Consider the following 27,972-nt stretch of genomic DNA (forward strand, 5'->3'; position numbering starts at 1 on the left):
GGTGCATACCTGTAATCCCAGCAGTCAGGAGGCTGAGGCAGGAGGATCACTGTGAGTTCAAGACCAGCCTGGGCTACATAGTGAGGTCCAGGGCAGTCTCAACTACATAGTGAGAACCTGTCTCCAAAACCCCCCAAAAAACCAGGCACTCTATAAGTCTGAGGCAGGAGGATCTGCAGTTAGAACTCAGCCTGGGCAACTTAGAGACTTAGCAACACCCTGTCTTGAAATTAAAAATTGTAAAAGGATGGGAATGTAGCTCAATGTGAAGACCTTCAGTTCAGTCACCCAGTTTTAAAATTTTCAGTTTAAAAAGTTTTTCTTTAAAAATGAATTATAAGGGGCCGGAGATTTAGCTCAGTGGTTTCACCACCTGCCTTGGCAAACGCAAGGACCCGAGTTCAATCCCTGGTACCAAAAAAAAGAAAAATGAATTATAAGGCCAGGGGTGGTGGCGCATACCTGTAATCAGAGGCTGAGGCAGGAGGATCTCTGTGAGTTTGAGACCAGCCTGGGCTAAATAGTGAGTTCCAGGTCAGTCTCTACTACATAGTGAGACCCTGTCTCAAAAAAAAAAAAAATTATAGGACAAGGGGTTTACTCAGAGTGGTTCCGATGCCTGCCTCACAAGTGCAGGGTCCCAAGTTGGATCCCCAGTACCAAAAAAAAAAAAAAAATTCTATAAAAAAATGGATCATATGAAATCTGACAGCACTGTTGAAGGAAAAGAAGCTGAGTTCGAGGAATGGTGTTGCACATCTCAGTTCTGCCGTCTTACGTGGAGTAGCTGATTCCTGCCTGCCACTTAGTCAAAGTCACTTTTCCGGGTTCCTCCCAGTGGCTGTATCTGTACCCATCAAGAATAATTTGAAAAAGCCATCTTCTCTGATCAGTTCTGAATGGGTCAGGAGCTACTGCTACTGTAAATACAGAGATGAAGTGGGAAAAATGAGGCCTAATTGGCTGCCTCTGTGAGCACAAGCAAGGCTAACACACTATAGGGAGAAGTAAAAACACGTGAGGTAGAGTTGTTCACTCAGAAGCACCGTGGAGGGTGGGAGACAAATGAATCCTGTGGGGCTCTGTGGAAGGGAGAGGAGATCCCTAACCACCCAGATGTTAACCTGTTTCTGTGTCTCTGTGTTTCATCCTTGTCACCCCTTGCTCCGATTCAAGCTCAGCTCAGGCCGGTTCCTACATAGAAGTACATCTAGGCTGCTGTGTCCCTGGGAGGTTCTCATGAAAAACGATCCTGCCTGTTCTGGTAGCAGATGGAACATGAAAGCATGAAATAAAGTTACCATGCTCAGTGCCTAATACACAAAAGTGCTGAAGCTGGAGTTGATAGGATGGCCATAGTTGTTCTTAAAACTCACAGGGTTTGGGCCGGGGATTTAGCTCAGTGATTCTGTCGCCTGCCTCCCAAGCACAAGGACCAGAGTTCAATCTCTGGTACGAAAAAAACCCTTAAAGTTTGCTAGCATTCCTGGCTACACCCACCTGCTTTCCCACCTTTGTGTCTGGAGATTGACTTCAACTGCCTATACTGACTGGTCCTCACCTCTTTCCTGTTCTGACTTACATTTCCTTTTTTCCCATTCAGTACCCCACCCCCCAAAAAAGTGGCTGCTTTGTGAGAGGCAGAGGTAGACTTAAGCAGGCATGATGGCACATGCTTTTAATGCCCAGTACTCAACAGGAGGATCACCGGGAGTTCAAGGCCAGCCTGAACTACATAGTGAGACCCTGTCTCAAAAAAACAAAAAAGGGCCGAGGATTTAGCTCAGTGGTTCTGCTGCCTGCCTTACAAGCGCAAGGTCCTGAGTTCAGTCCCCAGTAACTGCCCCCCAAAAAACGTATAAACTACACAAATGATTATATAAACCTTTTATTTTAGCCAGGCGTGGTGGCACACACCTATAATCCCAGCAGTCGGGAGGCTGAGGCAGGAAGATCGCTGTGAGTTCGAGACCCGCCTGGGCTACATAGTGAGACCCTGTCCCCAAAACAAAAAAGTTTTTGTTTTACCTGCACAGAACTCGGGAAATTTGAGTGATTTGGGTTTGGTTTGGCTTTTTAAAGCAGGGTCTTGCTCTAATTCAGGCTGCCCTCAAACTCGTGGCAGTCCTGCCTCAGCATCCCATAGTGGTGGGATTACAGGTGTACACCATGACCAGTTTAAGAAATTTGAATGATTTAACCAAAGTCACCTATCTTGTAAAAGTAGTTTCCAGTTCTTTGAAAGTCTGCATAGCTGGGCCTGATGGCACACGCTGTGGTCCGACACTTGGGAGAGTGAAGCAGTACAATCACTAAGTTCAGGATGAGCCTGGACTACATAGTTCAAGCCCGTCCTGAACTACGTAACAAGACCCAGTCTCAAAAGAAATGCATTTTTATATTTTATTCACCTTTTTGCTGAGTGCCTACCACAGCCCAGGGCCTTAGCACCTTTCTATAAGTCTTCTGTTGACCCACTGAAAGAAGTATTATTCCCATTTTATGTACGCTGCAAAAAGGGCCAAGAGTGTTTACAAATTGGCTACAGGGGAAACAGTTTCATCTGCTAACACTCAACACTGGAATGAACAAATCCCCCCCATGCCAACCAGTTCTCTAACCACGCAGCTAGGTGTCCTGTAATTCATTTGTGACAGCAGGATTAGTGCAGATCCCACAGGCTAAGAAACCAGTCCCACAGGACTGTCCCACACATACTTCAGGCAGCGGTGGAGAGTAATGGATCCCCACGTTACCCACACTTCTGTCCAATCCTGTCAAATCGGGAGTTCCCACAACCCAGTGATTGGGTGCAGTAATTTGCTATGGTGCCTTAAGAACTCCAAAACATACTAGTTTCTTTTGGTACCGGGGATCGAACTCGGGCCCTCGTGCTTGCAAGGCAGACAGCAGAACCACTGAGCTAAATGCCTGGCCTCACATTTATTAGTGTCTTACAGAGGCTGTAGAAGGTCAGCTAGATAAAGAGGTGCATACAGTGAGCTCTGGGAAGATTCCAAGCACAGGAGCTGCTGTCCCTGTGGAGGTGGAGTGCACCACCCTCTTAGCACTGAATGTGTTCAATCTGAAACCTGTATGTTTACAATTTCTGTGAAGGTTTCATCACCTGGGTATGACTGATGTATCAGTCTCTAGCTCTTCCCTTCTCCTTTCGCACCCTAGGGGTTGGGACTGAGAGTTACAAGTTTTTTATCATGACTGGGCCTTTTCTGGTGGCCAGCCTCCATCCAAGAGCCCACTGGGACTTGTCTCAGAACAGTCATTCCTGTCACCCAGGAGATACCGAGTTTAGGAACTCTGTGCCAGGAGCTGGATCACAGACCAAATACTGGAACAAAATATGGTTCTGGCCCCTCTGTTGGTTAGGAAATCTCAAGTTTTAGGAGCTCTTCCCTGGAGCCAAGGACAAAAGTTTGCTTTTGTTTCATGGTACTGGTGATTGAATCCAGGTCTTTACACTGGGTATTCGCAGCCCCTTATTTTTTATTTTGAGACAGGGTGTCACTAAGTTGCACAGGCCAGGCTCAAACTTGTGATCCCCAGCTGCCCCGAATAATAAATATATATCACTGTAGGATGATGTAGGATTTTTAAACTAACTCAGGTGCCTCCTCAAGTGGAAAAGAAGAGTTATAGAATGGGATTCTCCCCCACCCCGAAGATTGAACTTAAAATCTCGAGTATATTAAGTCCATCTCCTACCGCTGAGTTACACCCCAGGTCCTATCACAGAATTCTTTCAAGAGCAGCCAGGTCAAATGACATGTGCCTGTAATTTTAGCACTTAGGCTGAGGCAGTCAGGATAAGAATCACCATGAGATCAATGCCAGCCTGAACTATATAGCAAGAATTTGTCTCAAAAAAAGGGTCAGCCAGGCATGGTAGCACATGCCTGTAATCCCAGCGCTTAGGAGGCTGAGGCAGGAGGATCACTGTGAGTTTGAGACCAGCCTGGGCTACATAGTGAGTTCCACGTCAGTCTCAACTACGTAGTGAGACCCTGTCTCAAAAAAAAAGGGGGGGTCATTCCCTACTTTCTACTTCACTCATGGACTTCACCTGGAGACCAATCTTTACAATCTGAGTTGTCTGGAGGCAGGAGTGGGAGTGTGGGACCATGCTCAGGTCCCTCCAACAACCTGATAAACTTCCTTGCAGAGGATGCATCTCCACCCCAGCGTCTTCAACTGTACATGCCGTATTCCTTCAGAGTTACACCTTGCCCAGGAGCAAAGGACAGAATTAAAGGACAGTGGGATACAGAACCTGAGCAGGAAGAGAGCTTGTTGGCCAGTCGCCAGGAAGGCTGTAGCATGAGCTAGATTCAGGGGTGTTTTGGTGCAGTGGGCCAGTTGGGGTTAAAGAACAGCTGTTCCCAGTCCAGGCTAGGCAGCTGGAGTGACTATAAATTTTAATGAACTACAGACAATGCAGTTCTGTGCGATTCCTTATCTCAGACCACTGATTCTCAGCCTTGGGTGTGCAACAGAATCACTTGACCTGCTTATGAAAACAATGCTGGGCCCTACCCTCTAGTGTTTCTGATTCGCTAGGTCTGAGATGCAGCCTGAGGATTTGCATGTCTAACAAATTTCCAAGCCATTGATGGTAAGGCTGCTGGTGAGGGGGCCACACTTTGAGAACCATTGTCCTTTTTTTTTTCTTTTCTGGTGCAGATTGAACCCTGGGCCCTACTGATGAGGTACACATCAGCCCTCCACCCAGATCTTTATATTCAAAGTGCAGTTCCCAGAGCAGCAGCATAGGCATGGCCTGGGAGCGGGTAGAAATGGAGAATGTTAATTTAGGTACGGTGGTGCACGCCTGTAACTCTCAGAGCTGAGGCATGAGGATTGCTGCAAGTTTGAGGCTAGCCTTAGCCACATAGCAAGACCCTGTCTCACCAAAATAAAACGACAGAAATGGAGGTAGTCAAGCCCCACTTCAGACCTACTGAGTCAGAATCTGTAGTTTAACAAGATCCCAGGAAGCTCCTGTGCAAGAAAGCTAAGCTTCCCAAACATGCCAAAGTTTAGATTGCTAGGCTTCCCCTAATAACTTAGATTCAGAAGGTATCAGAAGACCCTAGAAATAGCTAGTTAAATCTCTCCGGGCCAGGTGTGGTGTGTGCCTGTAATCCCAGCACTCGGGAGGCTGAGGCGGAAGGATTGTTTTGAGTTTGAGACCAGCCTGAGCTACACAGTGAATTCCAGGCCAACCTGAATTATACAGTGAGACCCTGTCTCAAAAGCAAAACAAAAAATGTCACTCCAGTGATTACTATGGTTAGGTCCACAAAGGAAACTCCTATTCATATTCCTTTATTGTGTTGCTGGGATCAGACCAAGCCACAAAAGCCAGAACCACCTCCTCCAGGATCAGGATGAGATGGCAGCTGCTCCCCTCAGAAACAGGAACTTGGGCACGGTGGCTCCTCGGTTCTTTGTGATGCCGTCAGAGGAAGCGGGTGGTTGTGAGAACCACAGAGTCTGCAGATGAAGCCAGCACTCCAAGCACCTGCACCTGTGTCTGACAGAGCTCGGAGCCCTGGACCTTCTTCCCTGGTTGGCTGTGCTGGGGAGGGTCGCTAAGTCTGAGATCACTAAGGAGCACTGGGCTTCTGCACCAACCCCAATGTGCTGCTGACCACAGACAGATGCTGAGCTTCCCAAGCCATCTCCAACTCTGAAGATCCTCCAAAAGGCCCTAACAGGTCCAGCTGAAGCGTGTGTTTTAGCTGCATGTCCTCCCCAGTCCTCTGACTACAAGAAACCAGTAAGTACACTTGCTTCTATTTTCTGCGGGACTTGGGATGGTGAAAAGTCGTCCCCTCCAAGGCTGGGTGTGGGCTTTATTTACAGTAGTATCGTCTCTGATAACACTGTCAGCTGTAGTCTATCGTTCTCTCAGATGGGTGAGATTCCCGGGTGAAGAGGGAAAGGTGGCTGGAAGTGTTGCTCAGTGGGGCTGTGGCTCCAATAGAGACCTCTTTTTAGTTCAACTCTTACCCCAAACACTAGAAATGACCTTCAGAAACAAACACAGAAGGGCAGGTAGTAGTCCCTACCAGACCTGCCCTTGGATCCCTTGGTCCTTGCCTCTGAAATGGGATTCAACTGAGGTAGTTAAAAAAAAAAAAAAAAAGTGGAGCCTGGCACAGTGGCTCAAGCATATAATCCTAGCTACTGAGGAAGCTGAGGCAGGAGGGTCACCCATTCTAGGCCAGCTCAGGCTACATAGTGAGACCCTGTCTCAAAATAAAAATAGGGCTGCGAATGTAGCTCAGTGCTAGAGCCCCAGTACTACAAAAAGGGGAAAAATATTCTGGGCATTGTGCTGATCTCAGCTGCCTTTTACTAACTCTTTCCTACACCCACTTGTCTTGGCTCCCCAGCCCCTGGAAAGTGCCTAGCACATAGTAAATTGTTCAATATGTGTGCGGTTAATGATCAGATTTTCTTGTAAATGCTGAAGGCTTGCAGCTGCCAGCTCTTCATGTTTCCCCGGGGGCTTCCTGGCCTTCACCTTACCAGGTGGAGAAAGCTGGAGACTCCTAAAGAGCGTGAGAGCAACTCCCCTTTCTCCCTGGCCCAGGGCCCAGCTCCACCTGCGTCCCTCAGTTTGTTGCAGCTGATGACTGTGGTCTGGCCAAAGGAGGAGAAAGGAAACAGCCTGCTGACACCTGCTCCGTATCGTGCTTCTCCAGTTCTCCCCACAGCCCTGTGAATTCAGTAGTGTGACACCCAGTTCCCAGGCCAGACTCAGAAAGTTCAGACTTTGGCTGAGGTAAAGCTAGAGTGATTACCCATGCTCTCCATGGCAGACATAAAGTGAACCGTTTATCCTGTACTTCATACACAAGGAAAGGCGGGGCCCGGCAGACGGCTGACAGCCCGAGCTGAAGGGTACCCCAGCGTGAAGGCACACAGCCCTCAAGACAGCAGCACTGGCTCACAGACAAAGGCTGCCAGATCCCAGAAGTCTGAGCTGGAAGTGAACCATTTTTTGAAGTGCAAGGACCCGAGTTCGATCCCTGGTACCGGGGGTTGCGGGGGAAGCTTCTATAAGAACCCTTTTTTGAATGGCAGGCACATTTCATGTTAAAGAGGCCCCATCCCTGTGAATATTGGACCCCCCACGAAAAGGCAACAGCAAACAGGTCTTGTTCTTCCCAGTGATGACAGAGGCTAGAGGACAGAGCGGGTAGGGCCTGGCAGAGAGGGTGGCCCAGCCTCCAGGAGGCCCTAGGAGTCATCTCATGAAACTGACAGATGTGGCAAGTGTCCCCCAGGCAGTGGGCTCAAAGGCATGGAAGGAGCCTCTGTGACACCCACCATTCTGAGTTCTCCCAACCCCAGCCCGGCTCTTGGCAGCTTCCTGGCACAGAGCAGAACTCCACTGAAAAGAACGAAGCCATCTGAGAAGTACAGAACTCACTCTCCCACACCCTCAACACTTTGATAGAGTGTTTGAAAAAAAACAGCACCGTTTAGAAACCTGGGGCTTTAGATGATTCTGGAGACAAGGCCCTCCTGTGAAAGAGCGAATGATCTCCTGCCCATTTGTCCCCGAGTGTGAGGGTTTTACTAATGCTAAAGAAAAGGCTGCTGGGCCCTGGGATGGTGGTACATGAAGCAAGCATGGGAATAAATGAACACATAACATGGGAAGTAATACAGTGGGAATAAGAGAGAGGGGAGGGTCCCAGAGAGTCACTGAGGAGACGTTCAGTGCAAGAGAAAGGAAATGTGGGCCCGGGCAGGAAGGCTTTTCAGGGCATTTCCTCCAAGATATGCATTGGGGCAAAGAGGCACCAAGAGGGGAACTGACCCAACGGCCAGGCCTCCAGAACCTTGCAAGTCATCATTATGTGCTTCGGCCTCCGGCCAATCTCACTCTGCCTGTGACACCAAAACCTGTGTTCCGGGTCGGCTCTGCTGGTTGTGATGGCAGTCCTAGGCCTCCTCCCTCTGACCCTAAGTGTGTCTGGACCGAGCGCCTCTCCTGGCGTGGCCCTCCGCTACCCAGGGGTGAAACAAGGCCCCAGGGGGTGGGGAGAAAGGGGAAGTAAAAAGAATTAAGATGTGCTGTGTACACCCACCAACTCTCCGTGATGAATGTGATCATCATTGACTGCAAACGTGTACTGATAAAAGTGTAAAATTTTAAATAAAATAAAGACCTCAGGCCAGAAAAATGGTTCCAGGTGGGCCACAGGAATTCAAGGGAGGACAGTAAAGACAGAGGGTTCAAGGAAAACTTCCTGGGGTGGGGTGGGATCTGGGTAGATCAGCCCACGGGAGGGCACCCAGGAAAAGACCCCGAGCGACATAGGAAAGATGGAATGCAGTGGCACATGCCTGGAATCCCAGCAAGCGTGAGCCCAGCCTGAGCTGCACAGTGAGATCCTGTCTCAAAATAAAAAGGGATGGGGATATAGCTCAGTGCAAAGGTCACGGCTTCAATCACCTGTACCAGAGGGGGGAAAAAGGATGAAGCGTCAGTTTCCACTTTGCAGAGACAGAAGCCTGGTCCTAAGGGAAGAGGTCATTCCCCTGTGTCCTTGAGACGACCAGCAGGGCCAAGCTGAAGCGTAACAGGTTGGAAAGCTGGGACTAGGCTGGAAAGCAGGGGCTCTGTCTTCATGGCCACATCTCTTTCAGATTCCCCTCAGCAATGTGCTTCTGAGAGTTCAGCTGAGGAGTGATGGGAAGTCTGCCCAGCAGAAGGAAAACCCTGCCGAGCCCAAGCGTGAGCCCCTGTGTCCAAGGCCAGGGACCTGAGCCCTTGAGAGCCGGTAGGTTCTCCCCAACAGGCTTCATGTCCTAGTGTTCACCCCTCCCTGACCGGGTATTAGTGAGTCCCTAAGTATACCAGGGCTTTCCCAGCACGCCTTACAGGTGGGATCCCCGCTCCTGAGGAGTTTATGTTAGTAGAAAAATATTAGTCAGCCAGATAGATGAGAAAATAGGAGGGACTAGAGTGGTGGAGCACTTTCCTAGTGCGTGCAAAGCCCTGGGTTCAATCCCCGGTACCACACACACACACACACAAAAAAAAAACCCAACAACAATCAACAAAACCCCACTTCCTCAGTCACACCAGCCCCATTTCAAATGCTTAGTAGCCACATGTAGCTAGGGGCTATTTTATTGGACAGCACAGAACTGTAGAACATTTCCATCACTGCAGAAAATTCTCCTGGATTTAAACTAGAGCCCCTTTTTTTTTTTTTTGTTTGATATTTTTGACACAGGTCTCAACATGCTATCCTCCTGCCTCAGTCTCCTGAATGCTGGGATTATATGTACGCACCAGCACACCCAATTTAGGCCTTTTTGTTTGTTTGTACCAGGGATTGAACTGGGGACCTTGCCCTTGTGAAGCAGGTGGCAGAACCACTGAGCTAAACCCCTGCCCTAGGGTTCTCTTAATGGTGAAAAAAATACACCGTGCATATGCTAAGCCTTTAACCATGGTTTTCAAAGATAATCCTAACTGAAAATCCCAGCTTATAGAACAGTTGGACAATGGAAATACCCTAGAAATTCTGATATTTTTATGTCAAAATTAGGGCTCCTGGTCTATTTCTTATTCCCCAAAACAGTCCCAAAGTTTTTTTTCAAATTACGTCTTGATTTAGAATTTGGCTAATGTGTTGGGGTTCTTCATAGAAACAGAACCAGTAGGGCATGAGGGGAGTTGGCTGATAATTGGAACTGGCTCTTGGGAGTGTGGGGCCTGTTGATCTGAAGTCTGGCCGCAGGCTGTGTCCCTGGGGGTGAGTCACCACAGTGTGGGCCCAACAGCAACCTGCAGACAGAATTCCCTCTTCCTGAAAGGACCTCAGTCTCCTCATAAGGCCTTCAACTCATTGGATAAGGCCTCCTGACTCCCTGCCTCAAGCTATCAATTTAAGAGTTAATAATCTCATCAGGGGTTTAGCTCAGCAGGGGTTTAGCTCAGTGGTTCTGCTGCCTGCTTCTCATGCGCAAGCTCCCGAGTTCGATCTCCGGTACCAAAAATATAAAATAAAGAGTTAATCTCATCTAAAAAGATAACTATATCTAGATATAGATAACAATACCTAGACTAGTGTTTGACCAAATATTATCTGGGTACTGTGGCTAAGCCATGATGACCATAACATTACAGATAACAAGATCCCTCCAGGACATGGGCAATTAGACCGGACTACAGACTGTGCAGCCAAAATGGCTGGATGTATGGGTCTGGGCAGGCACTGTCTCCAACCAGAATATTCTCCAACAGTGGCAGGTCTTCCCTCCTTTTCCTCTGCCCAAGCCTCTTATTTCCTTAATACCAGTTTTCCCCAGGACCCTTGGTACGCTGAGGCTCGTTGACATCTGTAGGGGAGGCAGCTGGCTCCTCGTAGCTACCTCGCCTACACTGAGAGGCCCCTCAGGAAGAGACTGGGAAACCACACAGAGCTTTACCTTGGTTTCCTCTGAATCTAGCCACAGCCAGCAGTCCTGAGGCTGCTCTGAGTCATGCCCAGGGCTGCTGAGGGTGGGCCTTCCTGGGCAGAGCTGCTCTGGCCCAGTAGGAGGAAGAGTTTGGGGCAACTCTCTCCAGGAGCCAGCTGTCCTTCAGCCTTGCTGCCAACTTCAGCCTACTAAAGCTCTACCGTGTGCCAGGCCGTATGGCAGGACCTGAGGACACAGCAGTGGATGAGACAGGCTTAGTGCAGCTGTGTTAGATTTGGCGACAGTGTGTTCAGGGGGACTCGGAGTATGCGAAAGGGGAAGTCAGGTAGGTGTACCATGAAGGGTAACGATGAGTCAGCCATGTCAAGTGGGGACCATTCCGGGACACTTGCCTCTAGGGGTACAAGGCTGAGGTTTTCAAGAAGAAAAGGGGCCTTTCCAGGCCTCTCTGTTCCACAGCTATTGGAAAGTGACATCAGCAAGACTTGCGTCATTTATCCAAGCACCAGGCACTTCTCTGTGCGGTGAGCCTGGCCTTGGGCTACAAAAGGGGCTAAGAGAAGGAGAGCGCCTGGGATCTGAGGTGAGCCCCTCCATGGATGTGCAGGCCTTGCATATGTGTGGGAACAGGGTTCTTTTCCTAAGTCAGTCTCACTCTTCCCATGCCCGTCCACAGGAGAGACCCTTCAGCCTCCACCCGATCCTTAGTACTTGCCTGTTATCTGCTCCCCCTCAACAACTCCTGGGGTCCCCAATCCATCCAGAGGGCATCCCAAGGCCCTCTGGGACCTTGGCTCCTTTGGGAGCCCCTAGGGGACAGATGAACTCTTCTCACTGACCTTGACTGTTGCAGTCACATGTTGGCCAGTTTCTCTTTTAGGGACCCTTCTGAAGAAGGTCAGGAGGAAGGACAGGAAGGATGGAGTGTGGGTGAAGTGGTATGCAGCAGCCACTGAAGGCAGGTTTCAGCCCAGAGGGCCCCGTGAGCGCAGCACGACTTGTGGGACTGGGCAGGCTGATCTCTGAGGTGGGTGAGGAGGCAGGTCCTGTGCTGACAGAGCTGCCTGGCCCCTGATGCCAAGCCCAGAATTGGGTCTCACATCACTGCAGCCTCAGGACTGCTCCCGGTGTGACTTGGGGCTTAGTCTCAATCTGGCTCTGTGACCTGACCCAGACCAGTGACTCTCTAGTTTAAACCTCAGTCTCCCTGGGAGTTGGAGTCAAAGAGAGCTGCTGCTACCCAGCCTCATCCCCCCGGACCTGTGAGGCAGGGTGCTGAGGTTGGTCCTCAGGACCTCAGTGCCCAGCGGGGATGAGTAGAGACTACCCAGGGCAGGGGTGAGGCCTGAGTACGAGGCGTAAGGATCCAGGCAGGGACTGGCATGCATGTCCTTCAGAGATAGCAGGCTAAGGCCAGACACTTGATGGGTCACACACTGGGGACATCTGCTGTGGGCCAGGATAGGACAAAGGCCTGGGTAGCACTTCCTCTTCTGGGGCAGCACAGGCCTCCACCTACTGTCCTGGACAGAGGTCATGGGAAAGCCACTCTGCCCTTTGCACAGTGCTCCAGAGTTACAAAGCCATCACCCCACAGAGTCTTCCTCGCCCGTCCCAGCAGCACGTGCCCAGGTGGCATTTCCCAGGCCCATCCCAGGGCCTCTGTATCACCAGGTCCCAGGCCCGGCCGTTAGCCTTTCTGAGCTTCCTTCCCCAGCCTTCCCAGCTAGTACAAACCCATTAACACTCAGAACTTGAGTTCAGGTCCAAACTGATCCCTGCTCAGAGCCGTAGGATTTTTGTTTTTGGTACTGGGGATCAAACTCCGGCCCTTGTGCTTGCAAGGCAGGCGGTGGAACCACTGAGCAAATCCTTGGTCTCAAGGATTTTTGTATTTGTTTAATGTTGCTAAAGATTGAACTCGGGGCCTCCCAAATGCTAGGAAAACACTCTACCACTGAGCTGTAGCCCAGAGCTCTAGGTTTTGAGTCTCCAAGCAGCAGAATCCCTTCTGTAAAGCCTCTGTGAAGGCCAGGCATGGTGGGACATGGCTGTGATCCCAAAGATTCAAAGTGTAGTCCCAAGAGCAGCAATATGTACATGGCCTAGGAGCTTGTTAGAAATGGAGAATGTTGGGCTAGGTGAGGTGATACGGGCCTCTAACAATCCCAGCATTTATGAGGCTGAGGCAGGAGGATTGCTGCAAGTTTGAGGCCAACCTGGACTACAGAGACAAACAAACAAACAAACAAACACCCTCAGTGAAAAGTTCTAAACAGGGGCCACAGCCAGGACTTGCAGGAGAGGAAGGGGCCTTCCAGGCCTCTTTGTTCCACCATTATTGGAAAGCGACTTCAGCAAGACTTGCATTCCTCTTGCCATGAGCGTGAGGCCTCCACAGGGATCCCACAAGCTGTCTGGGTGCCCCAGGGTCTGCAAAGCCTGCGGGATACCAGAAGGGGTGAGTGAGGGCAGCCACACTCCACTAGACTTCACATCTGGGGCAAAGGCTGGCCAAGAGGGTGATTTGTCTCTGTCCCTCTATCTAGAGAGATGCCAGCCCACAGCTGTGGCCCTGGGCAGTTTCCCAGCAGGCGGGCAGGCTGAGCTGTCTCTGAGACTGGGGGAGCCATTGACCGTCGTCTCTGAGTAAGTCTGGGGGCACTTGGCACCGAAGATGCACTAATGGGAGAAGGGTCTCAGCAAAAAAGCACGCAGCCTTTGCTGAAGCTCTCACGGGACTGTGACCCCATGGCAGGTTTCAGGCAGTTCAGGGAGAGGAAGTGGGATTAGGGCCCTGGACCTGGCCATCTGCACCACCCTGGCCAGGAGGAACCTGGACTGGCAGGAGCAAGGGAGCCTGGGAAACATGTGATTGAAGGCTCCAGCCCGAGGGAATCCTTGTGAACCCCAAAGCTACAGTTCCCAGGGCCTTGGCTCTTCTGAAGGAGGTACCCTTCTGCTTTCTCTCTCCAGGGATGGAGACTGGTGGACGGTGCTATCACAAGTCTCCGGCAGAGAGTACAGTGTCCCCAACATGCATGTGGCCAAAGTCTCCCACGGGTGAGTGCCCACCCCAGGCCTACCTTAGGGACCGTCCTGTTTTCTCTCCCACAAATATTCGCTATTATGCTCTGCCCAGCACTGAGCAAAGCTGGGGGATAAGGAGAATCAGGCCTGGCCCTACCCTCCAGAGGAGCAAATGACAACCAATTCTGGCAAGATTGTCCCCTGGGGAAGGCACTCAGGAAGGCCCCACAGAGGAGATGCTGTGGTCTGAGATTGGAGGGTGGCTGGGATCTAGTGGAGAATTCTGACAGGGACATAAAGAGACAGGCACAGTCTGCATAATGTCTTTAGGCAAGAAAACAGAGGGGCAGTTGGAAAGGTGAAGGATTGGAGAGATATGGGTGGACAGAGGTGCTGGGGAGACTGAGGAGTGGTAGGAAAGGCTGGAATCACTCTGACAGCCCCTCATGCCACTTGGGAATGAGGCCTCAGGCAAAAAACAAAACAACAAACAGGCTGACCCAATGAAGTCATCCTCCTGGGTTCCTGGAACACCAGGGGTTGGGGGCTGCTCTTCAGGGTACAGGCAGCAAAGGAGAGAGGGCTTTGTCAAAGCCACACATAGTGGGGCGGGGTTCTAGTAAAGTCCTACCTCACCCCCAGGCCGATCCTGTCCCTCTGCCTTGCTCCTCCAGGTGGCTGTATGAGGGCCTGAGCCGGGAGAAAGCTGAGGAACTGCTACTGCTGCCTGGGAACCCAGGAGGGGCCTTCCTCATCCGGGAGAGCCAGACCAGGAGAGGTGGGTGAGCCTGGCCCCAGCCCAGGGCTCCCTTGCAGGGTGGCCTCAGGAGGGGAACCACAGAGAGCCGGCTGTCCCATACTCCTCGTCACTCAGTAAGCCAAGATTTCTGTGGGACTCCGTGGGGCCCAGGCTGGGGAAGATGGCAACAGCCCGTGATGGGATGGCAGGAGCAAGGCAGCTCACTGGGGTCACTGAAGGAGGCTTCCTGCAGGCATGGCTGCGAGTTGAAAAGAGAAGTGTGCTCCTGCAGGCACATAGGCTTTGAGGTGCAGTTGTCCTGGGATGGGGAGGAAGCAGAGCTTGCAGGATGTGTGAGGAGGTGTGAGCAAGAGGCAGGAGCGGAACCACTGAGCTAAATCCCTGGCCCTACAATCCATTTTAATTCAGCACTTCTGAGGACTTTGCCTTTGTCTAACCGCATTTCCCAAATGCTTTTGAACACAGGAACTTTTCATCATACCGCACCTAGTAATATTCCCCCATATCCATTCTCCAGTTCCAACCCGGTGGGGAAGCTGCAGAGAGGAGAAAGAGGCTGCTGTGTGCACCGGCTTTCCCACTCCCAGGTCAGTCAAGCGGACCTGGTCCTTACTCGGGCAGCTCCCACTGGAAGCCAGTGATTCAAGGCACACACTTTGGGGAACAGCTCCGTGGAGGTTTGCTATTGTGCCAGTGCTTGTCCCCTAGATACCAGCAGCCAAGTGTGGCATGACTTACAGGTAGGCACAGGGAGGCCAGATGTGAAGGGCCCGAGTACTTGGCCGTAGTCAGCCAGTCAAGCATCTGACTGCCATGCAGTTTCCATGAGAACCCACCAACAATAACGTAATAATCTGCATTTCTGAAAGCAGGAGTTGGGCTGAGGGTGTAGCTCAGTAATAGAGCACTTGCCCAGCATGTGTAAGGCCCTGGGTTCAATTCCCAGTACCACAAAGAAAGTAATAAAAGTGGGTATGAATGGCCTACAGCAGGATTTAGGCTTATTCAACACTTGGGCACCTAGACTTAGAGCACCAGGATTCCCCTACCCTAACCAGCAAGGATTCCTTCCTCCCCAAGATGTGACAGGATCCTGGCCTCTTGGCAAAATGTTCTTTGCTCTTTGTGCTCCAGGCCTCCAAGACAGACCTTGCACAGTAATGGGGGGATTTTAAACACAGTGACCGCTTAGGGAAGAGGCATCAAGGACAGAAGGCAGATCTCCTGTGCCTGCCCTAATGTGAACTGACTGTGACGACCTGGCAGGGTTCCTAGTTCTCTACCTCAGTTTCCCCTAGCACCCCACACACACACCCCGCCCCATCCAGCCTGACTTTGCCTCTCTTCCCCTTCCCTTCAGAGAAACCTGGGAGGACGGCTCCCCAGCTCCTCCTGCTAATTTCCAGACAGCACCTCCTGTCAGATATCCCCATGTGCTAGCTGGGGGTGGAGGGGCCGGCCCCAGTGCAGCAGCTGCAAACAGGAAACCACAGCAGCGGTGCTGACTGGGATAGGGCCCTGCACACCGACCAGCTAGGCTGGAAAAGCCACCGGAAGTACCCAGTGTCAGCTGTCTTGCCCCCACCCCTTCTCTGGCCTGGCTCAGCCCAGAGTGTAGTGACCAGCCCTGGTTGCCACTGTGCCCTTCTCCCAAGAAGGGACATGTACAAAGGGAAGCCAGTATGTCCTGGGTCACAGCATAAAACTTTATTTTGTGCTTTGTGGCCAAAAGAAACCTTGACACCAAAGCTCTAGAGGCCCAAAAGACAATCATAGAACAGTGGTCCTCATATTTGAGTGTACAGGAATCATCAGGGTGCTTGCTGACAATGCCAGCTCTAGGGCCGAACCACAGACCTACTGAATCAGGCTGCTGGGGACAGAGGCCAGAAATCCGCTTCCTTTACAAGCTTTCTGGATGGTTCTTTCTGTTTTCAGAAACACAGTTCTAATCTAAAGAACCCAAAATAGGGAAATAAGAGATAAAGTCAGGCTAGGGGTGTAGCTCAGTGGGAGTACATATGCTTTGTATGTTCAAGGCCCTGGGTTCCATCCCCAGCACTAAAAAAGTGGTGCTGGTGGGAACTGTCTTTTACAGTGTGCCTCTTGCTATATACATATATATTTTTTTAATCAGAAAGAAAAAGTATATATAATGGAATTTTGACCTGAATTTAAAAAATATATTACTGAAATTACATGCAGACAATTTCTAGGTGGAGCCTCAAAAAAAAAAAAAATCAAGTCCAAATTGTGAGTTATCTAAAAATTTTTTTCATGTACGAGGGATCAAACTCAGGACCTTGGGCTTGCCAGGCGGGCATGGTATCACTGAGCCACATACCCAGCCCTAAAACTTTTACAGTTCAGGCTGGTCTCAAACTCCTGGTGATTCTCCTGCCTCAGCCTCCCAATGCTAGGCTTACAGATGTGCTCCACCATGCCCAGAGTTTTCTAAAACTTTTTGGAAATGCCAATTAGGCATATTATGGGCTCATAATCATTCAGAGAGGAAAGTGATTTAACTTTAATTTACTTTCCCCCAAACCTATTGAACCTGGAATCATCTGATATATATATTGGGAGTTAACCATTGACTGAGTACCAGGATCAGCTTTCTGGAGCCCCTGGTCCAGATGCAACTCTGGGATTGGAGTCTGCGTGGACCAAGGAGGAAAGCCTGGGTCCTGAGAACGCCAGTCAGGCCAGGCCTACAGGTGGGAGGGGCGCCCCACTTTCCAGGCAGATTCTCACTCATCCTCAGTGGCTGGTTCCAGTATCATCTCTCAAGGGTGTTTGTCATTCTTCACTCTCAACTCCTATAGCTTCTTCCAAGGCCTCCTCTGTAGCTATAGTAAGTCCCGCCTCCCCAGTACTAGGGCTCGAACTCAGGGCTTCACACGTTAAGCAAGTGCTCTACCACTGAGTTACATGACCAACCCCTAAATTTATTGCTTAAAGCAAATCAGAGAGCTAGGTATGGTAATCCCATCACTCAGGAAGCTGAGGCAGGAGGATCACCATGAGTTCAAAGCCAGCCTGAACTATACATCAAGACCCTTTTTTAAAAAAAAAAAAACAACCCAAACAAACAAAACATATACATACGTACATACATAAATGCAAGCAAAATCTGAGTATGTGGTCTGATAACATGACTACAAGAACTAAACACTTAACCATTAAGGAAAACCCCCGTGGGATGTGCTAGCGATAGTTATTTCCCTAGACTATGTCAGATTGTACCTGTGTGGTCCTTCACAGTGTCCAGCATGCAGTAAGTGCTTAGCAGATGTTTGTGGAATGAATGAGTGACTTCACCTATATATGTAGACGAGCTGAAGCGCTGGGGTAGACTGCCCCGCACACCCCAGGAAGAACGTTTAGCTCACTTAGCATCAGACTGCCAAGGACTGAACCAAAGCTGCCTCCCTCCACCCCTGGCTTCCATATCCCGTCAGCCGGGTCAGCAGAGGGCTGATTACCAGAGAACCGTCCCAGGGCCAGGGGGGCTAGTAAGTGCTCAGTATGTGTTTGTTCAAATAATGCAGTGATAGTGTCTTCAACAGTCAGCTGGGTGTGGTGAGTCATGCCTGGGACCCAGCACTTGAGACTGAGGCAGAAGGATACTGAGTTTGAGGTGAGCCTGTAACATAGCAAGACCCTTCCCTACCAAAAAAAAAAAATCAGTCACAACACCATCTGTACTCACTGGCAGAAAGAGGAGTGCAAATGATGATGAGGGCTCCTTAAAAGGGAGTTAGCACGGCGGCACCGCGCCTGCCTTGTAAGCGCAAGGTCCCGAGTTCGATCCCTGGTACGGAAAAAACAAAACAAAAAAACTGTAGGGCTAGGTGTGGTGCCTGGAATCCCAACACTCAGGAGACTGAAACTAGAGGATTTCTATGAATTTAAGGCTAGCCTGGGCTACACAGCGAGTTCAAGACCAGTCTGAACCAGACAGCAAGATCCTGTCTGAAGACAAACAAAACACTGCTTGTAGGCCTAGCATAGCGGTGCGTGCCTGAAATTCAGCAGGAGGGTGTCTGGGAGCCAGCCTGAGCTACACGGTGCATTCAAAGTCAGCCCGAACTACATGGTGAGACCGTGTCTTACACAAACAAGAACTATGGGCCAGGATTTAGGTCCGTGGTTCTACCACCTGCCTCACAAGCGCAAGGTTCTGGGTTCAATCCCTGGTACAAAAACAAAACAAAAAACACAAAACCAAAACTGCTTTTAGTCACAGCTTTATCAGTCATTCACTTCTTCAATAAATACGTATTGTCGATTCTGTCACTATTTCTTGCTTTGTTTTTTTTGAGACAAGACCTTTCTATGTAGTCCTCCTGCCTCAGCCTCCCGAGTTCTGGGATAATAGCCTGCCTGCCATTCCCAGCTTGGCGAGCAGTTTTACATACCAGTGAGCTGGCTACATAAAAAGCAAGGTCCCTGCCACAGTCTGGCTGGCCAGGTGGACAGTAAACAAAAAAAATCAGTGTCCACAGTGCATGTGCCCTGAGGAGACCCAGCAGCTGCGTTGCTGAAGGATGCAATGAGGGCCGTGTGTAGCACAAAGACCTCCAGAAGGTGCACCAGCAGGCAGCCTGAGGGCTGGAGTACACCCACGGATGAATAAGTCACGCAGGCTGTCATAGGGGAGCATTTATTATTTGTATTTTATTTATTCTTTTGCTTTGAGACAGGGTCTCACTGTGTAGTTCAGGCTGGCCTCTTAACTCACAGCAGCCCTCTTGCCCAAGCCTCCTGAGTGCTGAGATCACAAGTGTGTGTCACCACGCCCAGCCGGGTGAGGACTTTGGACAGATTCTAATGGGGCAGGAAGGTTGGGCTGACTCCCCCACCTCTGCAGAGAGGATCTGCAGGTGGAAAGGCGGAAGTGGGAGGGAAGTGAGAAGTTACCAGAAGCTCCTCTGGGTGGTCAGATTCTGGATGTGTTCTGAGCGGAGATAGTAGGGCTTTCTGACTGCCCCTGAAGGGCTGAGGGTTGGATGTGAGGTGTTCAAGAGAGGAAGCAATCAGGGATGATGCAGAGCTGGGGCTTGGTGACACCGTCTGCTGAGATGGGAAGGTGGTGGGAGGGTAAATCAGAGCCATCGTTGGGGAGGCTGAGTGTGCTATGGGGTGAGGGTGAGACAGGTGATGGCAGAATGGGGTACTTGGTGCCACGGTGTGGGGAACAGGGAAAGGGGACGTTAGTAGAACCTCTGCAGAAAGTCCCAGTCTCCTGTGAGCCACGACACCACAAGGCAAACTGTTATGCAGGAAAGAGGAAAAATGAGACTTAGAGAAGCACCTGAGCTTTGGGCCTGATCAGTGCTGCTCTGGGCAGCAAAGAAGAAAGCCCTGAGCGTGCCACACCTTTATTCAGTCCATCAGGAGAAACAAACTAACAGATGACTCAGGGCAGAGTTCAGTACATCAGAGTAACAAATGTAAAAGGGCAGAGGGCAGAGGCAGCAGGAGCAGAAATGAAAATCCTAGGATGAGGAACTACACAGATGAAGAAAGACTTTGTGCTTCCCAGGTCTTCAGCTGGTGTAATCTTGTCCTGGAGGGTCACAGCGTCACTGGACCACTGAGGTCCTAGCCACGACTGGGGCCCAAACGGAGTTTGCTTTGACATGCGATGGCTGGCCTGTCGGCAGGAGAACGAGGCCTAATCAGAATTTCCCCCCAATTACGTAGAACTGCTCCCAACACCACGGAGCACCGGGGGCTGGCAAACCTAAAGCTGAGGTTTCTTCTAAGCCAGGTAGCATTCGAGAAGGAAATGAGTAGAAGTGAGTCTTAGAAGGCAGGCAGGGATGGCAGGTGCTGCGGCAATGCCTGTAATCCCCGAGGCAGGAGGATCACAAGTTTGAAGTCAGCCTGGGCCATTTAACAAGACCCTGCCTCAATGTAAGAGATGGGGATGTAGTTCAGTGTGCCCGGATCTGATCCTCAGTACCACACACACACAGGAAGCTAGGGATTATGAAAGAATGTTCCACATAAAAGAACAGCATGCGCAAAGGAACAGAGACCAGATGGTGGGTACTGGGCTTTGGCTACATGCCACCGTGCCGAATGCTTTACCTGCTGCACTGCATGAACCCTCGACCATCACTGTCCCCTTTACAGGCGGTGAAATGGATCAGGGAGTCAAAGGCTGTGCCTCAAGAGATGCAGCCAGCAAGCATGGGCCACAGGGGCCTTGCAGGGTGGGGCTCTGTGTGGGAGCCCAGGCAGTCTGAGCTCCAAGAAGATTTCTTGGAATCAAGAGAGCAGCAGGTGTCTGGGACTGGCTGGACTCTGCCAGAAGGACCAGCAGGATTCCAGAGTGGCAGGGCAGGCCGAGGCCAGTTCAGGTGCCCATAGTGAGGCTGGCCGAGCTGGCCTCTTAATCTGAGCCCACAGCTGCATCCGTGTGGCTTCCCTTTCTGGTTCTTTTCTGGTGGTACCGGGGATCGAACTCAGGTCCTTGTGCTTGAGGCAGACACAGTGTCACTGACTCCCCCGGCCCCCTTTCTGGTTCTGACACCTGTGGAGAAGTGCAAGGTCCTGAGTTCAATCCCGGTACCAAAACAAACAAACAAGAAAACAAAATAGCCACTCATGCAGAATAGGTACATTTAGTTCAGTGGCACCGCGCCTGCCTCACAAGTGCAAGGTCCTGAGTTTGATCTCCAGTACAAAACAAAAAAACGACTTGTGGTGACAGTGGCCAGGGTCAGGTGGCTGAAAAGCACGTGAAGGATGTAAGGTGTTGGCTGAAAGTTCAGCTGGGTTAGTTAGCCTTCCGGGGCCATTTCAGATCTTCAGCCCTTTCTCAACCACAGGGCTTTTTCAGGGTCACAGTACAACTTAACCCCTTACTAGTTCAATGACCAAAAATGAGATTTTTAAAATTAATTTTTATAAGATATAACAGGAAAAATTAAAACAACAATTTTATCAAATTTATTCAATACAAGAATCAACTAAGTGATGCTCAGGATGTGGCTGGTAGGGAAACAAGCCCTGCCCGAGTGGGGTAAGCTGTTAACATGGTTAAAGAGAGACTCTTCTTTTTGAGACAGGGTCTCACTATGTAGCTGAGACTGCCCTGGAACTCACAGCCATCCTCCTGCCTCAGGAGTGCTGGCATGCGTCACCATGAACGGCAACAGAGACTCTTCCTAAAGGCACGGAGCACTTGAGTCAGGCAAATAGAACAAACAAAAAAAGCAGATTAGTACTCTACTCTTCTCAAAGTGCAGTGGGCCGGGGATTTAGCTCAGTGGTGCTGTGCCTGGCTGGCAAGCAGAAGGCCCTGAGTTCGATTCCTGGTACCAGAAAAAAAAGTATGATTTTTTTTAGTATGATTATCTTACTTGTAAATCGACAGTTTTACTGATTATTTTCTAATCCATATACCTTTTATTTTTTCTTATTGCACTTACTAATAGAATACTGAGAAGTGGTAAGAACATTACTGCTTTGTTTCCATTCTTTTTTTATTTTTGAGACAGGGTCTTGCTGTGCAGTTCAGGCTGGCTTTGAACATAACTATGTAGTCCTGGCTGGCTTCAAACTTGTTATCCTCCTGCCTCAACCTCCTGAGTGCTGGGATTACAGGCGTGCCATCACACCTAACTTGTTTTTTTTGGTTTTTTGTTTTGTACTGGGGATCGAACTCAGGTCTTTGTGCTTGCGAGGCAGGTGGCAGAACCACTGAGCTAAATCCCTGGCCCTTGTTCTCATTCTTAAAAGGAAAAAATTCCGTCTTTCCCATTAAGTATGATATATATATTTTTTGGTACCAGGGATCGAACTCAAGTCCTTGTGCTTGCCAGGCAGGTGGCGGAACCACTGAGCTAAATCCCCAGCCCTGATATACACTTTTCATGGAAGCCCTGTATCAGGTCAAGAAGAAGCACCTTTCTGTGGTAGGCAGAATAAGAGCTTCCCCCAAAATGTCCAGGCCCTAATCCCCAGAACATGTGAATGTATTACCTTACATTGAAAAAGTGTTTGCAAACAGTTAAGGAACTTTAACACTTTCATCCTGTGCTGGGAACTGAACCTGGGACTTTGTACATTCCAGGTACCATGCCTAGCTCTCTGATTTGCTTTAAGCAATAAATTTAAGTACTCAGTGGTCAAGCACTTGTTTAACGTGTGAAGCCCTGAGTTCAAGTCCTAGTACTGGGGAGAGGGGACTTACTATAGCTACAGAAGAAACCTTTTTAAGAAGCTATAGGAATCACCAGGCGTGGTGGCACATGCCTGTAATCCCAGCACTCGGGAGGCTGAGGCAGGAGGATCACTGTGAATTGAGACAAGCCTGGGCTACATAGTGAGTTCCAGGTCAGTCTCAACTACGTAGTGAGACCCTGTCTCAACCAAAAAAGCCAAAAAACCAAAAACCAAAAACCAAAAACAAACAAACAAACAAAAAGCTATAGGAGTTGGAAGGAAAGGGCTCCCCCTGCAGGTGCCGCCACCTGCCTCACAAGTGCAAGATCCTGAGTTCCATCCCCGGTACCGAAAAAACAAAACAAAAACCAACAAACCAAGTAGCTGGGATTACAGGCATGTGCACTCCATGTCCAGCTTGTTAAGGACCTTTGTGAGTGATATTAGGTCACAGATTTCTTAAATGTTTTTCTCGTCCCCCCCCCCACTTCAACCACACTTTTACACTGAGGTACATCTCCAGTTTTTTGTTTTTGTTTTTTTAGTACCAGGGATCAAACTCGGGACCTGGCACTTGCAAGGCTGGCAGCAGAACCACTGAGCTAAATCCTTGGCCCTCCAGTTTTTTATTTATTTCGTTTTTTGTTTTTTTAGAAAAAGGAAAAGAGGAAAGGTCCTAGGGTCTCACTAAGTTACTAAATTGTCCAGACTGGGCTAAAATGTCCTAGGCTGTTGGGATTATAGGTGTGCCTAATTTGTTACTGATCTTTACAAAGAGTTGACATTTGGCCAGGCATGACTGTGTATGCCTGCAATCCCAGCACTCAGGAGGCTGAGGCAGGAGGATCACTGAGTTTGAGGCCAGCCTGAACTACACGGCAAGACTCTGTCTCAAAAACAAAACAAAAACAGAATTGACATTTGGTTCTGTTCTTTTCTTTTTCCTGTATCATTTATTTCTACTTTATTTCCTTGTTTGTTTATTCATTTTACTTTTTTTTTTTGGCAGTACTGGGGATTGAACTCAAGATCTTGCACTCAGGAGGCAGGTGCTGTGCCACTGACCTAAATCCCCAGCCCTGTTTTATTTTTGAGACAAGGTCTTGCTATGTAGTTCAGGCTGGTCTTGAACTCACTATGTAGCCCAGCCTGGCCTCGAACTCAACCCTCCCAAGTGCTGGAATTACAAGTGTGTACCACCATGTCCAGCTTTTATTTCCTCCCCCCTCCCCCATTTCCTTTTTTTGTTATTTATTTATTTATTTATTTTAGATAGGGGCTCACTATGTAGTTTAGTCTGACCTGGAACTCACTATGTAGCCCAGGCTGGTCTCAACTCACAGCGATCCTCCTGCCTCAGCCTCCCGAGTGCTGGGATTACAGGTGTGCATCACCAAGCCTGGCTTTAATTTCCTTCCTAAGTGGAAGCTTAAATCATTTTATACCTCCTCTCTAATATAAGCATTTAAAGCTAAAAAAGTACCCCTAAGCACTGATTCAGACAACCCACTTTTTTTTTTTTTGGTAGTGGGAATGAATCGAACTCTGGCCCTTGCACTTGTGATGCACGCACCAGAACCAATGAGCTAAATCCCCAGCCCAACCCACAATTTTTTTTGTCACATATCGAACCTATGGCCTTGTGCATATAAATAAAGTTGTTTGGTTTTTCTGAGAAGGATCTCACTCTAATTTAGGCTGGCCTTGAACTCACTATGTAGCCCAGACTGGCCTCCAACTCATGGTGATCCTCCTGCCTCAGCCTGCAAGTGCTGAGATTACAGGTGTGCATCACCACACCTATCTTCCTACCTATATTTTAAATCTCTGTAATTGGGTGCATACAAATTTAAAATTTTTCTGTCTTATCTCTGATAATATATTTTCTTTTTTTTGACACAGGGTCTTACTATGCAATTCAGGCTAGCCTTGAACTCATTATGGAGCCGAGGCTGGTCGCCCGCTCGTGATAATCGTGATAATCCTCCTGCCTCAGCTTCCCAAGTGCTAGTGTGTTAGCTGGGTATGGTGGCGCACACCTATAATCCCAGCACTCGGGAGGCTGAGGCAGGAGGATCGCTGTGAGTTCGAGACCAGCCTAGGCTACATAGTGAGTTCCAGGTCAGTCTCAACTACACAGTGAGCCCCTGTCTCAAAAAACAAACAAACAAACAAAACCAAGTGCTAGTGTGTATCACTATCTCTGATAACATTCTTGGTCTTGAATTCTACTTTGACATTAACATAGCTATTCCAACTTTCCTGTGATTGCATGATATATCTTTTTCCATCTTTTTACTTTTAGCCTATGTTTTAATATTTGAAGTGTAGCTGGGCATGGTGGTGCATGCTTGTAATCCCAGCACTCGGGAGGTTGAAACAGGAGGACCGCTGTGAGTTCGAGACCAGCCTGGGCTACACAGTGAGTTCCAGGTCAATCTCAACTACATAGTGAGACCCTGTCTCAAAAAAAAAATTTTTTTTATATATATATATTTGAAGTGTGTTTATCAGATCCTTAGGTTTTGGTTTTAAAAATCTAGTTTGAGAGTTTGTTACTATTATTTCACTTCACACCCTCTTCCCATGGTGGCTTAAGAAATGAATTCCAGCTAGGGACGTAGCTCAGGAAAGAAGAAATGAATTCTACTTTTAAATTTAAAAATGCTTTCATAAGCATAATTTTCTGAAGGAAAAAAAAATCTGCTAGTGGAGGCCTATGTATCATACAATTTTACATGTTTTTTTCTTTATTTTCAATCATGTGCTTTGTCCTTTTGGCAATTTGTTGTGTGTTTTATTTTTTTCCAGTACCAGGGATCAAACTCAGGACCTTCCACTTGCAAGGCAGACATAGTGCCACTGAGCTAAATCCCCAGACTGTTGTTTTTTAATCCAGGGTCTTGGGCATGCTAGACAAGTGCTCTACCACTGAGCTACATATCCCTGCCCTTAGCCAGTTTTTTTTTTTTCTCTTGATACTGGGGATCGAAATTGGGTCCTTGTGCTTGTGAGACAGGTGGTGACACCACTGAGCTATAAAATTCCTGGTCCTAGAAATTACATTAGAAGCTAAGCATATAGCTTAGTAGTGGAACATGTGCCTGGGCATGTGTAAGGCCTTCAGGTTAGGCTGAGACAGGAGAATCACCATGAGTTCAAGGCTTGGCTGAACTACACAGTGAGAGCCTGTCTCAAAAAACAAAAAGGGGCACATGCTTTGTAATCCCATTTGGGAGGCTGAGGCAGGAAGATCACAAACTGTTTCCATAGTGGCTGTGTTAGTTCTTCTTTCTGCCAGCAGGGTAAGGGTTTCTATTTCTCTACTTCCTTACTGACACCTATTTGACAGATCTGCACATTCTACCATTTCTGCTGCCTCAGTCTTCATACGGCAGGTGTTGCCCTGTGTGGAGGGCGGTGTGCTCCAGGTCCGCCTCTTCCTCACAGACCCTATCTATATTATGAACATGTCATTTATAAGTAAGACAGCAAGTCTTTGTCCTGTCTCTCACCAACACACTTCTTCCTTCTCCTGCCTGAATGGGGTCCTAGCAGGGCCTCAGAACCTCTCCTGCATCCCTTTCTCCTCAGGCTGCTACTCCCTGTCAGTCCGACTCAGCCGCCCTGCATCTTGGGACCAGATCAGACACTACAGGATCCAGCGCCTCGATAATGGCTGGCTGTACATCTCCCCTCGCCTCACCTTCCCCTCACTCCAGGACCTGGTGGACCATTACTCTGGTATGGCCTTTCCTGCCTCCCTGAAAGACTAGATGAGGGGAGGGGTCTAGGGCGTGGGCAGGTGCACCCTTAGACACTTGAGCTGCTGGGATTATCCACACCCAAGAGCAACCCTATCTTCATGCCAGTCCCTGTGCTGAGACAAAACGGCGCCTGGTTTTCATCCCGCACTGACAGAGGAGATACAGGTCAGCCTTGGACTCAGCCAGTGGTTCTGAATCCACCAGTGGTTCTGAATTGGAGTGCCCAGCAGCAGGCAGAGTTCTCTCCAGTCTGACTCTTAGCATTCTCTGGGCCTGTCCCGTAATAGACACTGCTCAACGTGGTCATCAGGGCAGCGTGAGGCAGAAGGAGAGACCACTCTTAGGAAACTGTCCGTGTCGCTTCACATGTAGATGCCAGCAGTGCTACAAGCAGACACAGCATTCCTTAGCTTTCTTTTCTTCGCTAAGAACTTTCCTACCAGAGGGAACAGAGGTCCATCAGCCTCCTCGTGAGTGCAGTCTCCCCAAACTAACCCCAGAATGACCTTTGACTGCATCTCAGCCTCCGTGAGAACAACTTGGGGCCCATATCCGGGCCCCTATGCCTCCACCTGCCAAGTATGGAAGCTGCCAGGGAGGGATGCTGGGGAGAAGCAGGGTTGTTATCAGCAACGTCAAAGGTCCATTTCTCTTCCTCAGAGCTGGCAGATGACATATGCTGCCTCCTCAAGGAGCCCTGTGCCCTACAGAGGTGCAGCCCACACCCTGTCAAGGACATACCCCTACCTGTGACTGTGCAGAGGACATCGCTCAACTGGAAAGAACTGGACAGGTGAGGGGACCCCTAGAAAGATGAGAGAGCAGAGAATTAGAGGACTCACCTCCGGGAACATACAACACAAAATGGGCCTGTAGTACTTAGGGACACTTGGGCCATAGCTCTCCGATCAGAGCCCCACCGGGCTCAGCAGGCAGGGCAGGGGGCGACACTCAAGAGGGCAAATAAAGTGTGGACCCCAAGACAGGCCGGGCAGAAGGTTGGAAAGGGTGGAGACCTGAGTGGGGAGGTCAGGCTGGGGTTTGATGTGACAGGGAACAGGGGTCCCAAGTTTGTCTGGAGTAACATGGAGATGTTTTGAGAGCAAGAGCTGTGTGCGGGCAGGTGTCTCCCTCCCTCACTGCTCCCTGACCCACTCCACAGCTCCCTCTTGTTTTCCGAAGCACCTACCACGGGAGAGTCATCTCTTCTCAGCGAGGGGCTCCGGGAGTCCCTCAGCTCCTACATCAGCCTGACCGAGGATGTCTCCTCGGATGATGCCAAGGTCAAAAGCAGAGGTCGGAAGGGGAGACAAAGCTGTAGCACCTAGCCCAACTTTGCTCAAGCTGAGCACTCTGGAAGAAAGGCTGTGCATGCAAGAGGGGAGGCCTGCGACACAGGTGCATCCAGGGTTCCACCCGGACCGTCTTCTTGGTCCTATGAAGTCACTTACCTCCTCCCCTGGCCATGTCCCCGCCTGCAACTTCAGCTGGAGGACAGGACAACTGGGAGCAGGATCAGGGGCCCAGAAGAGAATAAACTGTCACTGGGTCTGTCAGGTCCTGATAGCAGGAATTCCAGCTCTACCTTCGACCCCTGCCTGGTGAGTCCCATTCTACACGCTATTAACCAACCCCACCTACAATGTAGGTCACTACTAACATCAAGGAAAAAAATAAATCATTTTAGAAAAGTGACAGGTCTCAGAATACCAACACACCTCAGAGAGCGAGGCTGTGGCCCAGAAGGGGAAGAAAAGCATGTGG

At 49.5% G+C, this 27,972-nt stretch overlaps 1 protein-coding gene across 1 annotated transcript; it reads left to right on the forward strand.

Annotated features, from left to right (window-relative positions):
• Positions 1–5,298: 5,298 nt before the first annotated feature.
• Positions 5,299–27,959, forward strand: Sla2 (Src like adaptor 2). Its single transcript, XM_010640005.3, has 8 exons — positions 5,299–5,797; positions 8,686–8,819; positions 13,020–13,119; positions 13,447–13,533; positions 14,175–14,278; positions 26,036–26,185; positions 26,869–27,001; positions 27,371–27,959. The coding sequence occupies exons 2-8, from the start codon at positions 8,729–8,731 to the stop codon at positions 27,534–27,536; spliced, it is 831 nt and encodes a 276-aa protein (XP_010638307.1). The 5' UTR covers positions 5,299–5,797; positions 8,686–8,728; the 3' UTR covers positions 27,537–27,959.
• Positions 27,960–27,972: the final 13 nt, after the last annotated feature.

The sequence above is a fragment of the Fukomys damarensis genome, unplaced genomic scaffold (assembly GCF_012274545.1).
Source record: "Fukomys damarensis isolate Sample0158 unplaced genomic scaffold, DMR_v1.0_HiC HiC_scaffold_22, whole genome shotgun sequence".
Taxonomy (NCBI): domain Eukaryota; kingdom Metazoa; phylum Chordata; class Mammalia; order Rodentia; family Bathyergidae; genus Fukomys; species Fukomys damarensis.